General features: G+C 35.7%; 6 protein-coding genes and 1 long non-coding RNA gene across 7 annotated transcripts in view; 4 read left to right on the plus strand and 3 right to left on the minus strand.

Moving 5' to 3' along the window:
- Nucleotides 1-69: 69 nt before the first annotated feature.
- Nucleotides 70-1070, minus strand: LOC103505231 (iron-sulfur protein NUBPL-like). The gene is made up of 2 exons (XM_008469551.2): nucleotides 758-1070; nucleotides 70-598 (listed from the first exon to the last, which is right to left on the minus strand). Exons 1-2 carry the CDS (start codon nucleotides 1042-1044, stop codon nucleotides 556-558), a joined length of 330 nt encoding a protein of 109 aa, XP_008467773.1. The 5' UTR covers nucleotides 1045-1070; the 3' UTR covers nucleotides 70-555.
- A 1-nt stretch (nucleotide 1071) lies between these two features.
- Nucleotides 1072-1962, plus strand: LOC103505493 (iron-sulfur protein NUBPL-like; the record flags this gene model as incomplete). The annotated part of the gene is made up of 2 exons (XM_026820597.1): nucleotides 1072-1693; nucleotides 1856-1962. Coding segments are annotated over 2 exons (729 nt in total), but the record flags the coding sequence as incomplete, so codon positions are not given.
- A 155-nt stretch (nucleotides 1963-2117) lies between these two features.
- Nucleotides 2118-3122, minus strand: LOC113465786 (protein MGA1-like). The gene is made up of 2 exons (XM_026820605.1): nucleotides 2628-3122; nucleotides 2118-2411 (listed from the first exon to the last, which is right to left on the minus strand). The coding sequence occupies exons 1-2, from the start codon at nucleotides 3120-3122 to the stop codon at nucleotides 2118-2120; spliced, it is 789 nt and encodes a 262-aa protein (XP_026676406.1).
- Nucleotides 3123-4632: 1510 nt separating this feature from the next.
- On the plus strand, nucleotides 4633-6525 carry LOC103505258 (DNA fragmentation factor subunit alpha-like). The gene is made up of 2 exons (XM_008469586.3): nucleotides 4633-4999; nucleotides 5204-6525. Exon 2 carries the CDS (start codon nucleotides 5233-5235, stop codon nucleotides 5806-5808), a length of 576 nt encoding a protein of 191 aa, XP_008467808.1. The 5' UTR covers nucleotides 4633-4999; nucleotides 5204-5232; the 3' UTR covers nucleotides 5809-6525.
- A 917-nt stretch (nucleotides 6526-7442) lies between these two features.
- On the plus strand, nucleotides 7443-8096 carry LOC113465890. Its single transcript, XR_003390462.1, has 2 exons — nucleotides 7443-7687; nucleotides 7903-8096. It is a non-coding gene; the product is annotated as an uncharacterized LOC113465890 (long non-coding RNA).
- Nucleotides 8097-9403: 1307 nt separating this feature from the next.
- Nucleotides 9404-11091, minus strand: LOC103505248 (pterin-4-alpha-carbinolamine dehydratase). Its single transcript, XM_008469576.3, has 3 exons — nucleotides 10848-11091; nucleotides 9921-10046; nucleotides 9404-9699 (listed from the first exon to the last, which is right to left on the minus strand). The coding sequence occupies exons 1-3, from the start codon at nucleotides 10968-10970 to the stop codon at nucleotides 9520-9522; spliced, it is 429 nt and encodes a 142-aa protein (XP_008467798.1). The 5' UTR covers nucleotides 10971-11091; the 3' UTR covers nucleotides 9404-9519.
- Nucleotides 11092-11547: 456 nt separating this feature from the next.
- The window catches only part of LOC103505494, a gene marked incomplete in the record, with an annotated part of 5979 nt that continues 2114 nt past the window's right edge, over nucleotides 11548-15412 (plus strand). The window contains 3 exon segments of the mRNA XM_026820813.1: nucleotides 11548-11915; nucleotides 14511-14719; nucleotides 14986-15398. Coding sequence (XP_026676614.1) covers nucleotides 11852-11915; nucleotides 14511-14719; nucleotides 14986-15398 — 686 coding nt within the window.

A 15412-nucleotide genomic window follows, 5' to 3' on the forward strand; every position in this document is an offset into this window, starting at 1 on the left:
TTGTCAAGCTCTTTCTATTTTCTGTAAATTCTAAAAATAATTATAAAAAAACCTCAAAATAATAATAGATAGTTAGGCCTAGATATTTTCTGTTCATTTCTAAACAGAGAAATATTTAAAGAGTAAAGGGGCGATTTATTTATAATTATGTAAAATAATTATATAATATGGTACATGTCTAAAGGGATATAATTTATCATGTGGGCTGGCAATATGGTCTGCTAAAACAATATTCTTCATACAACAAGTACCTACTCCAATTAATAGGTATTAGAACTTTAAACAGATATTTTTTTTTTTTTAATCTCATCAGTACTGTACAAATAATATTTTTAGTGCTCATTTATAGGTACTGTTCAAATAGGACTAGTCTCTTTACCCTAACAAAAGAATACTACTATTATTGTGGTCAGATTATTATCAATGTTGAGGATGAAAGTCCATTATCTTGGCTGGGATTGAACTCATGCATTCCTGATGACTAGGTGAGATTCTTGACCACTATAGGTACCACCAAGGCATCTGAACTTCTTTCTCTTTCTAGTAGTCTATATTTTAAGGTTGAATTTGATGTAGCTGCCCAAGATAGTGAAATAATTTATGAGCAAGTCCATTATCTTGGCTGGGATTGAACTCATGCATTCCTGATGACTAGGTGAGATTCTTGACCACTATAGGTATCTGAACTTCTTTCTCTTTCTAGTAGTCTATATTTTAAGGTTGAATTTGATGTAGCTGCCCAAGATAGTGAAATAATTTATGAGCAAGGCTGAAGTATGTCTTACTGATTTCTGAGTCTGGTTGAGAGACAACAACAGGAACTTGTGTATGAGTACATTTCTTGACATCCTCACTCATTGGAATATTTTCCAACCGAGGTAACAGTTTGAGCTCATCAAACTGATGCAGATTATTTTCATACAGTTCAAACATGTGATTACAACTAGGACAGAGTACACTATTCATATTCATAACCAAGCCTGCTACAGGGATATTTAATTTCTTAAACATAGTATACCCTCTTTGAGCCACTTGTAATGACATGGTGTCAGGGATTGTAATTATAATGGCTGGGAAGGTGTGAAAAAAATTGTAATGATAGCTTCAAGTAAAGGAGGTGTTGGTAAATCAACAACCACAGTCAACCTAGCAACTGCAATGAAAATCTGTTATCCTGATAAAGAGATTGGAATTCTAGATGCAGATGTGTTTGGCCCTTCTATTCCAATTTTGATGAATCTACCTGACACTCCCTTACTAAATAAAGATAATCTAATGATACCACTAGTCAACTATGGTGTAAAGTGTTTGTCCATGGGAAATTTAATTACAGAAAAATCTGCAGCCATATGGAGAGGTTTAATGGTGATGCAAGCTTTAAATAAACTCACTGTTCAAGTACAGTGGGGACCTTGTGATATTCTTTTCATTGACACACCCCCTGGCACAGGAGATACTCACTTGTCCCTCATACAAAACTTATTCATTGATACAGCCATTATAATTACAATCCCTGACACCATGTCATTACAAGTGGCTCAAAGAGGGTATACTATGTTTAAGAAATTAAATATCCCTGTTGCAGGATTGGTTATGAATATGAATAGTGTACTCTGTCCTAGTTGTAATCACATGTTTGAACTGTATGAAAATAATCTGCATCAGTTTGAAGCTAAAAACTTTCTGAAATCTTGTAATTTACCATTTCTTTTGCCTTTTTTTATCATAAAACTTCAAAACTTACAAATCACAAAAATCAACTTTTTTTAATTAGATGAACGAAAACTCTATGGAATTCACATGTGGAACTTTTTAATACCTCTATGTAATTTGATTATCAAAATTCGAAACGTAGCGTACGGTAATTCTCATGGTCATGGAAATACCGTACACCACCATCATGTTCTGAATTTGATAGGGGAAGAGGACCAAAAGTCGGGACCCTACAAAAAATTGAAATGAAAATGTCTCATTGGCATTGGCAATGAACACAAAAATCAAACTGTAGTAGCACCACTGTCCACTTTACAAATTTTGTCAAGCTCTTTCTATTTTCTGTAAATTCTAAAAATAATTATAAAAAAACCTCAACATCTGTTGTTGATAACCTGCTTGATTCAAGCTTGGGTATCCGGCTGGTACACTAGGGTAATTTCCAGGTTGAGCTCTAGGAGGCACTTGAATGTTATTGTAAAGGTTGTTGGACGTTGTTGTTGCTGTTGTTGATAACCTGCTTGATTTAAGCTTGGGTATCCGGCTGGTACACTAGGGTAATTTCCAGGTTGAGCTCTAGGAGGCACTTGAATGTTATTGTAAAGGTTGTTGGACGGCTGAAAGTTACTGGAGTTTTGTTGACTGTTGGGTAGAGGAGGAATGTTTGGAATCGGTTGTTGTTGTTGTTGTTGTTGTTGTTGTTGTTGTTGTTGTTGTTGATATAATGAAGCATTGGTTAGAGGTGTTAGTCCATTGTTGAATGGGGCAGTCTTGGAGGATTGATATAATGAAGCATTGGTTAGAGGTGTTAGTCCATTGTTGAATGGGGCAGTCTTGGAGGATTGACTATAATATAATGAAGCATTGGTTAGAGGTGTTAGTCCATTGTTGAATGGGGCAGTCTTGGAGGATTGATATAATGAAGCATTGGTTAGAGGTGTTAGTCCATTGTTGAATGGGGCAGTCTTGGAGGATTGACAATAAGTGTTTGGTGGCATTCTAAATGTCTGTTGAGAGTGATTTGCATTCTGTTGCTGTGGTCTTTGAAATTGTTGAGGGACTGGTGTTGACAGAGAGTTAATGGTTGCTCCAGGGGCTTGAAACCTATTTGTTACTAGAGGAGGCCTCATCATATTCGAGCTTCCCAAAGGTGTCTGTAAAGAATTATTGCTGACTGGCACTTGAGGTTGTAAACCAGATATTGGTGGTGCTGCTCCAGATGGCTGAGAAGGATTACTTGCAATTAGTGGGACCTGCATCACATTACTTGCTGAACCATAACTATTAGGACCTTGCTTGTTTGAGCTATTGCTGACTGGCACTTGAGGTTGTAAACCAGATATTGGTGGTGCTGCTCCAGATGGGAAAGATGGCTGAGAAGGATTACTTGCAATTAGTGGGACCTGCATCACATTACTTGCTGAACCATAACTATTAGGACCTTGCTTGTTTGAGGAGATGTGTAAAGACTGACTGACTGAATCAAAAGACTTAAATCCCACACAAAGATGAATGACTTAAACAGTTGCTACTCAAAATACCCAGTCCCAAAACTCCCAATCCTAAGATTTGAATTTGATTGAATTGAATGAATGGAATAAGAAGTTTATATTCTTTTCGGCAATCTCCACGGTGAGTTATGATTTACAAATAATAACAATCTTTTTTCTTTTCTCTTCCCGCAACCTGCCTCTCCCCTCTCCTCTTTTGCATGTTCAGTTGTGCATATGGTGCAATGGAGTGATCTGATTGGTTACGCTGAGATGCAAGGACTGCTTCTATGCCTTCTATACAATCACTCTAGAATTCAGTCCCAGTCTTTCCAGTTTGTGTGTATAATCCCAAGCATGTACCTACTTAGGAAGTTGGGATTTTACACAGGGACTGGAAAGACTGGGACTAAATTAAAAGATTCAACTCCCAGGGCGGACTTGATTGTAATGAATTAAACATATACAATCACGCTAGAATTCAGTCCCAGTCTTTCCAGTTTGTGTGTATAATCCCAAGCATGTACCTACTTGGAAAGTTGGGATTTTACACAGGGACTGGAAAGACTGGGACTAAATTAAAAGATTCAACTCCCAGGGCGGACTTGATTGTAATGAATTAAATCAACCTTGGGACTGGGATTTTGCATATCTACATAAAACAATTTACATAATTTATTATTCTTGCTGTTTTACTTAGAGGCATATTGCCAGAATTAATGTTCAACATTTCAGGTAAATTTAGAGATACCTACTTGGGAAGTTGGGATTTTACACAGGGACTGGAAAGACTGGGACTAAATTAAAAGATTCAACTCCCAGGGCAGACTTGATTGTAATGAATTAAATCAACTTTGGGACTGGGATTTTGCATATCTACATAAAACAATTAAACAATTTACATAATTTATTATTCTTGCTGTTTTACTTAGAGGCATATTGCCAGAATTAATGTTCAACATTTCAGGTAAATTTAGAGATTATTAGTTTGTTCTCCAGAACTCACTGTGGGTAAGTACTCACCATTTCCTCAATCTGAGGAAGATGTTGATTGTGATATACCTACACTGGAATGTACACCAAAACACAATATCCACTTTCTTCCTAGAAATGCTTGATCTCACCAATCTGACTGACACTGATACCCGACCCGATAAAGCTTAAAGCTTGAAAGAAAGCTCGGTAGTTGTGCATAAGGCGCGTCAATGGGACATTACAAAAATCCGTTTATAAGAGGGAAGATACTTGCTTTAGGAGTGTTCCTAGTTTAACTTTAAAAACGTGAGTACGCAGTGACGTGATTCGTTTACAGATTACCGTACACGCAGACTACCGTACGATTTTTAACAAATCCCTGCGGCAACATCGCAAAAATCAATAGTCCAGGCGCGTAAATTTGAAAAGTTGAAGTTCTGTAGATTGTAGATGTAGAAGTGTTCATTGTTCTATTGTTCATTTGTTCAAGTGTAGAACGTAGCAGAAATAACTTTAATGATTTTAATTTAAACACCTTAGAAATTCATATAGTTGAACAGTATTTCTAGTGATTATGCAAGCGAATCCTTGAGAACTTAAAAGAATATTGATATTTCTGTAACCTCATAAAGACCATGAATATAAAGTAAAATATGTGCTTCAATGGATAGACCCTGACAATAATAAGTGCTCCGTAAGTTAGATTAGCTGACATCATTCCCATCAAGTGCCTTTTCACGATACTATACTCTCTGCTAGTATAAGTGCTTACTTATCAATCCAGCACATATTTTTGGAATAGCCTTTGATATAAATTTCACATTTGAAGAGTAAAGACCATGAATATGAAGTAAAATATGTGCTTCAATGGATATACCCTGACAATAATAAGTGCTCCGTAAGTTAGATTAGCTGACATCATTCCCATCAAGTGCCTTTTCACAATACTATACTCTCTGCTAGTACAAGTGCTTACTTATCAATCCAGCACATATTTTTGGAATAGCCTTTGATATAAATTTCACATTTGAAATTAACATATAGCATTCTCAAAATGGAAGAAGAATCACAAAGACCTTACAAAATTATAGATTACAAGAGGGAAAGAAAAGTTGGAGTTGTTGCAAGCTCTTTGGAAGAAATTAAAAGAAAAGCTCAAGATAAACTTTCTAATACTAGTGACAACATTAAAATTCTGCTGGAATCTGATGGAACAGAAATAGACGAAGAAGATTACTTTTGTACCCTAGAAAACAACACAACTCTTATGGTGTTATTTGATAATGAAAAGTGGACACCTGTCAAACAATTTGTTGATGCTGTGGATGGATCCCATCATCCACTCACTCAACTGTTGTCTTTGTTACAAGAAGACATTGGACAACTCTCCCTGCTTGGAGGTCAAGAATTGGAATTATTATCTGATATGGATCCTGATAACTTATTGGACATCATTCCTGACAAAATGTTCTTGAATCAGGTCAAAGAAGCCAGCTGTAGATTCTTGTCAGACAAAAGAAATGCTCAAGAAGCATTAGACTTGCTCAAACTTTACCATAAGTCTTACATCAATAATACCAATAGCAACAATGATGCATCACAGACCAAGAAAACTCGTCTTTCACCTTAAACTACCAATAATTTTTTGTTGTTGCATTTCCTTTTTTTACCATTGCTATTATCATGATACTATTATATTATCATTCACTTAGTTATTCATTATATGGCCAAGATTCAACTACCTAATCAATAGTTTAAGTAGTAAATGAAAAAACTTGGAAGAAAAAAAGAGAAAAACATAATTTAAGGTCTGTACCTGGAATATAGGGTACACTTGTGAGGTCAGTTGAATTCCTCTTTTGAATGATATGATATGTAAAAGTTTAATTTTTTTTTTTTTTGCAATTTCTTTTATGTGGCAGGATTCTCCTGAAGGAGCTCTTCCACCCAACCACATAATGCTGATAAATCTCATTATGAAGAGTCTAGTAATGATGTGATACCCACACAAATTATGCAGAGCCTCCCACCTTCACTATGCACAAGATCATTTTTGGATTTTTCATTTCAACTTTCTCTCTGTAACTTGAGAATTCTGCACCTACACCTTTCCTTTTCAGCACAAAAAAAGAAAAAATAATAATAAAAAAAAAAAATCAATGCTCAATTTTTTCCCTTGTATTTTTGTCAATTGATAATAATTTAATATGTTTGCCATACTAAAATTACATTAATGTTTTTTTGAGATATGGCAAAAGAAACATACAGCTACCTAGCTAATAGAATTCACTAGAGACCCCTCAAATTTGTTTCCAAACCTTCCTTTTTGAATACACCTACTTACCACTAAAGAAACTTTAATCCAACTCTGTGTGTGTAGGGGTTACTAGAAATACATGCAATCATGGGGAAAGACAAGAAAAACAGACGGTCACCCGTCCAATTACTAACCACGCTCGACGTTGCTTAACTTCCATTGACCAAAAGTACTAAGATTTTTTGAATTTCGCGGTCCGCGGTCGTTTTGAGTGATTTAGTATAATTTTTCAAATTTTAGTATAATTTTAGCACGAATTTAGTATAATTTCACTGAAGCCATCTGACAACACTGCATCCATGATCCATGCTGCTCTGTTGATCTGTTCATGGTGTTTTTCATCTTTCTTCTTTTTTACTTCTTGAGAAGTTTTAGCGAAATTACCTAGTTCTAGGGACTTCAAGAAAGCGCAGATTTTTCGTTTTTATCCACTGGACTGGATCAGCGGACCACGGGTGATGATACTACCTCTTTCTCCATGAGTATCATAGTGCTGTGATTCCAACATCTCCAGAGCTTTTTACACCGGAATACAGATAGTGCTTGAAAATGGGTAAAGCAAAGGTCACGGAAGTCTCCTACTTTTCCTCACATCTCGTCCATGTACTCCTACTCCATGTTCGGTGTCCATGTCCATCCATGATCCATGCTGTTCATGGTGTTTTTCATCTTTCTTCTTTTTTACTTCTTGAGATTTTGTTTTAGCGAAATTACCTAGTTCTAGGGACTTCAAGAAAGCGCAGATTTTTCGTTTTTATCCACTGGACTGGATCAGCGGACCACGGGTGATACTACCTCTTTCTCCATGAGTATCATAGTGTAGTGCTGTGATTCCAACATCTCCAGAGCTTTTTACACCGGAATACAGATAGTGCTTGAAAATGGGTAAAGCAAAGGTCACGGAAGTCCATCAGCATTCTGAAACCTCAGTAAACCCCATAGTGTAGGGGTCTCTAGACATTTTTTCCCCCCTGGAGAGAGTTTTGGGGCTATAGTTTAGGATATGTTTCAAACATGAGATTATTTATAAAACCTGTTTGAGCTTGCATTTTTTCTGTTTTATATTCATTATTGCAAGAAAGAAAGATACCTAGTATTTCTGGAAAAAGCACAATATGTATAACCATGGATTTTGGTTTATAACCCAATACTTATGTGATCTCAATGAAGTTCTAGTCACACACATATGTAGGTAGGTGTAAAATTGATATCAACACAAAACATCCTGTAAGTTCTTGTTTTCTATAAGACCATTTATCTGTTCTATAATGTATTCCAGATTAAAATTGAATGTCTACTGTGTATAAACAATATACCAGTGGCGGTTCCTGGCCCTTCCAACTGGGGGTTCAAACATCTCATTTTGTAGGTACATACCTAAGTATGCAAATTTGATACCCTCTGTAGGTAGGTGTAAAATTGATATCAACACAAAACATCCTGTAAATTCTTGTTTTCTATAAGACCATTTATCTGTTCTATAATGTATTCCAGATTAAAATTGAATGTCTACTGTGTATAAACAATATACCTATAATTCGAATTCCAATAGACTGATTTTTAACATTCATTTACAAGTTTATCTTATAAGAGAAACACCTAAAGCTAAACATACCTATAATTCGAATTCCAATAGACTGATTTTTAACATTCATTTACAAGTTTATCTTATAAGAGAAACACCTAAAGCTTAACGAACTTTGGTATGGGATGTTCATACCAGTTTACTCTCGGAGTCTAGACTACAAAACCAATAGATTTTTAGGTAGATAAAATAATTAATCTGTGTGGTCTTCACCCCAGTTTTCCTTCAAATTTAAAACAGGTAAATATACAACTCAACTCAAATAATGAGAGTATTTATTGCCAAAATATATGCATATGTACTATAATAATTTCCAATTAATTATGTATTTGATGTACATTTGATAACTTTTTTCCCCTAAATGTTGTGTTTTTGACCATAATTATATTTGGCTCTCTACTTTATTATGTAATGTTATTGGGTAAAATATAGAATAAGGAAAGTAAGAAAAGAGATTCTTTTTTATTTTTATTCAGATTTCTAAGTGTACAACTAAAACTAGAAACAGTTGCTTAACACAACTCTAGGACTTAAGAAAAAAAATGAAAAAAAAAACTATTAGGTAGGTACTTATATCAACCTTAGTGTTTTTTTTTTTTTTTTTTTTTTTTTTTTTTTTTCTCAACTGTGAAATATCTTGCACTTGTAATTTTGTATGTATTACTTTCTTTTTCAAATGATTTTCTAGGTCAATTCCACAGTTACTTTAATGTATTTCTGTGCCCTTTTTAATACCATTGTCTCTGTATTTGATAAATAAAATTATTAAAATTTAAAAGTGACTGTGGGACAGACCTTGATTTTTTATATTGGTATTTACTTGCACAATTTTATAATAAATTTACATTTTAATCAGAAGTTGAGTTTTTCTCATCTTTCCTTTTCTCAGCAAAATATATAAAAAAGGGATTTTTCTTTTCTTTTCTAAATAAAATGGAATTCCTAGTGGAAATAAAATCTTGCATCTTGCAAAAAATATTTGGACTATCAAAGGATGCCCATTTTAAGAAAAATGTTTAGTAAAATGAAATAAAATTAAAAATTAAATAAATTCGTTGTTCAGTTTTAAAATGACAGACACTTTTGTACTTGACCTCATCACCAGTTATTAAGCTGTCAATAAAATGTAATGGGCAATTAACAACAACTTTACAGTCAGATTTCTTGATGAAAATTAAGTTATTGAAGTGCAAAGGAATACTACACCCAAGTTATACAAGAGATACTGTCATTTTATTTAAGGCATTGTTGTTCAGTTTTAAAATGACAGACACTTTTGTACTTGACCTCATCACCAGTTATTAAGCTGTCAATAAAATATAATGGGCAATTAACAACAACTTTACAGTCGGATTTCTTGATGAAAATTAAGTTATTGAAGTGCAAAGGAATACTACACCCAAGTTATACAAGAGATACTGTCATTTTATTTAAGGCATTTAAGATTCAGCTTTGATTATTGTATCCATGAATGAGGCAAGTTTGATATCTTTATTGCTGAGACCATTACAATCATGAGTGCTTAGAGTAACTTGAACTTTGTTGTAAACATTGAACCATTCTGGATGATGATCCATTTTTTCAGCCAAGAGGGCAGTTCTTGTCATGAAACCAAATGCCTGAAAAACAAAATAATAACTAATAAATAAAGATATAATGTACAGCTACTATCTTCCTAATACTTACTTACTTTCCGTGTCCGGAAACAAACTTGAACATCAGATCTTGAACATCATCTTCCTAATAGTAATGAAACATATGTAAGTAAGATCAAGAATAACAAGGTTTTGATTTGTATTGGATACATGCCATACAATGTTAGAGAGAAATGTTTAGTTACCTCATTGAAATTCTTGAAAAGGTATTCTTTATAAATAGCATCCCTGTTCTCAACCAATTTCCATCCTGATTTCAAAATGGGTTCAAGTTTACTCAGTCTTTCATCAGCAGACAGCTTTACAGATGCCTAGAATTAGAAACAGAAATAAAATAAAATAAGAAACTGAATGAAACAACTCCTTATTATAAAAAAAAATCTCAGAAAACCTGTCTCAACTACAGCACTCTTTGTCATCATATTCCAATTTTCAGAAAATCCAGCATTACAACCAGGTTCAGAAACTGAATGAAACAACTCCTTATTATAAAAAAAATCTCAGAAAACCTGTCTCAACTACAGCACTCTTTGTCATCATATTCCAATTTTCAGAAAATCCAGCATTACAACCAGGTTTAAAATATGCTACAAAAAAAAGCTCCAACCTAGCTATCCTTGTATATGTTGCCACTTCAATGAAAAACTGTATTAAACAAACACTAGCACTCATGAGTTTGAGCTCCAACCTAGCTATCCTTGTATATGTTGCCACTTCAATGAAAAACTGTATTAAACAAACACTAGCACTCATGAGTTTGCAAGCCCTGTTAATAAAAGAAAAGCCAGGTAGGTATTGTTGGTTTAGCTTCAAAGCTCTGGGTCACCACTTGGTGAGCCAGTTTAAAGTGTTTCTGTATTTAATTACAGCACTACTTAATCTAGCACAGGTAGGTATTGTTGGTTTAGCTTCAAAGCTCTGGGTCACCACTTGGTGAGCCAGTTTAAAGTGTTTCTGTATTTAATTACAGCACTACTTTTAACAAACTGTTACACCAATGATTACTAAACTTTAATGTGTTTAACATTTCCTAAATATCTTCTAAAATAGACAAAATAATAAGTAAGTAGGAAGCTAGAACTAGTCTCAATGTCCATAAACTTCAAACTTACCATTCTCTTGAGAGATTTGCTTGTTGAAGCAGCAGAAACAGAATTGCTATTGAGAAGCAGTGAAAAGCAAACAGGGAGAAGGAACTTCTTAGACTGAATTCCACTCCTAGCTCCAGTGAACATACTCTCTAGCAAGGCCAAAATCCAGAAGTGAAAGTGAATTGATTTTAAAAGTTGATAATGAATATACAATATAATGATTAATGATATGCATTGAGATAAGGCCCAAGGCCGCCAAGGCGGGAGGCCCAGGAGGAGTCCGAGGTCCGAGGAGTTGGATGTTAAGCTAGCTGACTTTAGAATTTACTTTTGTGAAGTTAGCGAAATGTCACTAGCAACTTGAAAAAAAAAAAAACAAAAACAAAACAAAAAAAGTTGCTAGCTAGGCAGCGCTACCTTCACCTTTTGAAATTTTGAATCAAAAGGCCCATTTCACACGATGATATTAAGCGTTAAGGTTAAGCTGACTTTAGAATTTACTTTTGTGAAGTTAGCGAAATGTCACTAGCAACTTGAAAAAAAAAAAAAAAACAAACAAAACAAAAAAAGTTGCTAGCTAGGCAGCGCTACCTTCACCTTTTGAAATTTTGAATCAAAAGGCCCATTTCACACGATGATATCAGGAAATTACCGTACGACCTAGTCCATCTGGCAACTGTGGCAATGGCAACGTGTGTCGTGTTCCTACTTTTTACTTTTCCTCACATCTCGTCCATGTACTCCTTCTCCATGTACTCCATGTAGTCCATGTGTCCATGTCCATCCATGATCCATGCTGTTCATGGTGTTTTTCATCTATCTTCTTTTTTACTTCTTGAGATTTTAAGTTTTAGCGAAATTACCTAGTTCTAGGGACTTCAAGAAAGCGCAGATTTTTCGTTTTTATCCACTGGACTGGATCAGCGGACCACGGGTGATACTACCTCTTTCTCCATGAGTATCATAGTGCTGTGATTCCAACATCTCCAGAGCTTTTTACACCAGAATACAGATAGTGCTTGAAAATGGGTAAAGCAAAGGTCACGGAAGTCCATCAGCATTCTGAAACCTCAGTAAACCCCATATTGAGTAAGTATGACATTATTATTGATTATTCCCATTTCTCCAACACTCATCTCTGAGATTTCGTCTGCTATATGAACATGCCCACTGCTCCAAGCCAGCTAAAAAATTGGTAAAACAAATACCCTTCCCAAACCTTACTAAACCTTGTCAGCCCATGGCAGAGATTGTTCATCTCTGAGATTTCGTCTGCTATATGAACATGCCGCCCACTGCTCCAAGCCAGCTAAAAAATTGGTAAAACAAATACCCTTCCCAAACCTTACTAAACCTTGTCAGCCCATGGCAGAGATTGCCAACAGATCAATCATGAGCTACCAGTAGCTAGTAAGAGGTTTGCTACTAGCTTGCAGCCAGCAGATAGGCACACAAATTCCAAGCTGGCTAAAAAATTGGTATAACACAAATACCCTTCCCAAACCTTACTAAACCTTGTCAGCCCATGGCAGAGATTGCCAACAGATCAATCGTGAGCTACTAGCAGCTAGTAAGAGGTTTGCTGCTAGCTTGCAGCCAGCAGACAGGCACACAAATTGAGAGCATGTCTTTTAACCTGCCTGTCTCGGTGGTGTAGTGGTCAAGGCGCTCACCTGGTAAACACCAGCAGATAAGCACACAAATTGAGAGCATGTCTTTTAACCTGCCTGTCTCGGTGGTGTAGTGGTCAAGGCACTCGCCTGGTAAACAGGAGGGCATGGGTTCAATCCCAGCTGAGGAATGGAATTTTATCCTCAAGATAATTTGAGAATTTGACCAAAATAATAGTAGTAGCCTACTGCTGGAGTTAAGGGACTTTTCAGGGCACACAAATTGAGAGCATGTCTTTTAACCTGCCTGTCTCGGTGGTGTAGTGGTCAAGGCGCTCACCTGGTAAACAGGAGGGCATGGGTTCAATCCCAGCCGAGGAATGGAATTTTATCCTCAAGATAATTTGAGAATTTGACCAAAATAATAGTAGTAGCCTACTGCTGGAGTTAAGGGACTTTTCGGCTACCAGTAGCTAGTAAGAGGTTTGCTACTAGCTTGCAGCCAGCAGATAGGCACACAAATTGAGAGCATGTCTTTTCCTGCCTGTCTCGGTGGTGTAGTGGTCAAGGCGCTCGCCTGGTAAACAGGAGGGCATGGGTTCAATCCCAGCCGAGGAATGGAATTTTATCCTCAAGATAATTTGAGAATTTGACCAAAATAATAGTAGTAGCCTACTGCTGGAGTTAAAGGACTTTTCAGTCCTATGCGAGCAGCATAAATAAGCACCATTATTATTATAAGAATAAAAAATTCATGTGATCACATTGTAATTTTTGGTTCCCAGACTAAAAGGTTGCTTGCCGACTTTTCAGTCCTATTTGAGCAGTATAAATAAGCACCATTATTATTATAAGAATAAAAAATTCATGTGATCACATTGTAATTTTTGGTTCCCAGACTAAAAGGTTGCTTGCCAAGGGTCTCCTAGTCTTATGATTAGCTTGCAATCCATGAAAGAGTAGCTATGTTAGGGCCTTCCTTGTGGTCTCTTTCCCTGATATATTTTTTTTTTCTTCTTCTTCTTTTTAGTTACTTAATAGATTTCAGAGCAAGTGGCTGTAGCCAGTAGGCACTCTATCCTTCAATCCTTTCCAAAGTTTTGCACAATTAGTTGGTTGGTTGAATGGTAGATCCAGTCCAATTTGGTCCTTGTAGCATGTAGTGGTCCAATCTGTTTTTAAACATGTTTGTAGATTGAGAATGTACAACTTTTTCCGGTAGGTTGTTCAATGCATTGAAGATAAGATTAGTAAGGAAGTTTGTTCTCTGTATTTTGTTGCTTCTGGTCTTGATTAGTTAAAAAGGATGACCTCTCAGGTGGTTGTGGTTGTTAAAAGTAAATAATGCATCGAAGATAAGATTAGTAAAGAAGTTTGTTCTCTGTATTTTGTTGCTTCTGGTCTTGATTAGTTAAAAAGGATGACCTCTCAGGTGGTTGTGGTTGTTAAAAGTAAATCAATCTCTTGATAATACAGAGTAATTATTGTTGATGATTTTAAATGATTCTATGAGGTCACCTCTCTCACGTCTTTTTTCATGTGTTGACAGGTCCAGTACTTGTAGTCTTTCTTCATGGGAGGTTTTTCAATATCTGGGGTATTTCTGTGGGGTTTTTTTTTTGCACACTCTCAATCATTTTTATATCCCTTTAAAGTACAAGTTCCACACCACTGCAGCATACTCAATCATTGGTCAGATGTAATATTTGTATGAAAGCACAGGAGAAGGGTTGTAGAATACTTTCTTAACTAGAGATATAGTTGGCTGGGATCATGGAACCAGCAGAGAGTTGAGATCATGCCTTATAAGAATCAGAAATTCATTTGATTGCATCATAATTCTTGGTTCTCAGTCTATCTCTATAAGGTAGCTTGCCAAGGTCTCCTAGTCATCTGCTGAGTTGCTCACAATCCATGAAAGAGTAGCAATGCTAGGGCCATCCTTGTGGTCTCTTTCCCTAATTTTTCATCATCTTATTATTATTTTTTTTTTTAGTTGGCTGGGATCATGGAACATTAAAAGAAGAATTGACATCATCTGCAGTCTGCAAGGTCAAAAAAAAGCCTGGTTCAGTTGGCTGGGATCATGGAACATTAAAAGAAGAATTGACATCATCTGCAGTCTGCAAGGTCAAAAAAAAGCCTGGTTCTACTCTTTGCTCCTCGGTAGAAGTAACCATTGGAGGCGACACTGTGTATGTCGGAGAGATTCCTCAGAACCCTCAGTGTAGAACATTTATTGCCATCAGGAGTAAAAATAAAAAGAAACCATCACATAGTAAGGTAATACTTATTATATCATATTGGGAAAAGACCACACATGATTAGGTAGTCAAGTAGAAGCGTAACATGTTTATTGTTGGTTTATAATTTTTCCTTGTTAAATTTTTATTTCTATTACAAACATTTGAATGGTCAAAGAAGTGCAAGATAAAATTTAGTCAAAAAAGGGGGAAAGAAACCTTTGTCCAGGAATAGAGAGGTAATAACTGCCTATTATATAAGGTCAAAAGTAGTCTGCAGATGTTCAAACTCCATTTTGTCAACAGGTCAAACTATATGAAACCTCAAGCACACTTCTAGTTGAGAAAAAAGAAGAGTCTCAAAATGACAACAAGTTTGAAGAGATAAACAAAACTGACAAATTCTACAAGGTGTTTGCTTCAAAGAAAGGTCTTCGTCAACATCAAAATATTCAAAAAATGAACATTGTATCTGGATCTGTTCGAGATAATTTGAAAGAACAACTTAACATAATCAAAGTGGAGAATGAGGATGGCGAGATTGCATCTGGTACAAGTTTGGTCTCCATTCTACCTCCATGTAATAGAAATGCCACTCTCAAGGAAGATGTATACAGTGTGGAATCCATTATTCCAGATAATATTATGCTAGAACTGGAATCAGATGCCCAATTTGTAATGGATAATGTCAAGAGCTCAACATCACTGTCTGAAGAAGAGTAAGTTTTTTTTT

This window comes from Diaphorina citri, unplaced genomic scaffold (genome assembly GCF_000475195.1).
Source record: "Diaphorina citri unplaced genomic scaffold, Diaci psyllid genome assembly version 1.1 scaffold9, whole genome shotgun sequence".
Classification (NCBI taxonomy): domain Eukaryota; kingdom Metazoa; phylum Arthropoda; class Insecta; order Hemiptera; family Psyllidae; genus Diaphorina; species Diaphorina citri.

Bases quoted from the DNA above. Each gene is read 5' to 3' on its own strand.
- LOC103505248 (XM_008469576.3), bottom strand. From the start codon at position 10,970: ATGTTCACTGGAGCTAGGAGTGGAATTCAGTCTAAGAAGTTCCTTCTC. The intron at 10,047-10,847 runs GTAAGTTTGAAG...TTCTAATTCTAG, and splicing joins GCAAATCTCTCAAGAGAATG to GCATCTGTAAAGCTGTCTGC. The intron at 9,700-9,920 runs GTAACTAAACAT...TTTGTTTTTCAG, and splicing joins TTTTCAAGAATTTCAATGAG to GCATTTGGTTTCATGACAAG.
- LOC113465786 (XM_026820605.1), bottom strand. From the start codon at position 3,122: ATGCAGGTCCCACTAATTGCAAGTAATCCTTCTCAGCCATCTTTCCCA. The intron at 2,412-2,627 runs CAATCCTCCAAG...CAACAACAACAA, and splicing joins TAACCAATGCTTCATTATAT to CAACAACAACAACAACAACA.
- LOC103505231 (XM_008469551.2), bottom strand. From the start codon at position 1,044: ATGTCATTACAAGTGGCTCAAAGAGGGTATACTATGTTTAAGAAATTA. The intron at 599-757 runs ATTATTTCACTA...ACTTGCTCATAA, and splicing joins TACTTCAGCCTTGCTCATAA to ATTATTTCACTATCTTGGGC.
- LOC103505258 (XM_008469586.3), top strand. From the start codon at position 5,233: ATGGAAGAAGAATCACAAAGACCTTACAAAATTATAGATTACAAGAGG.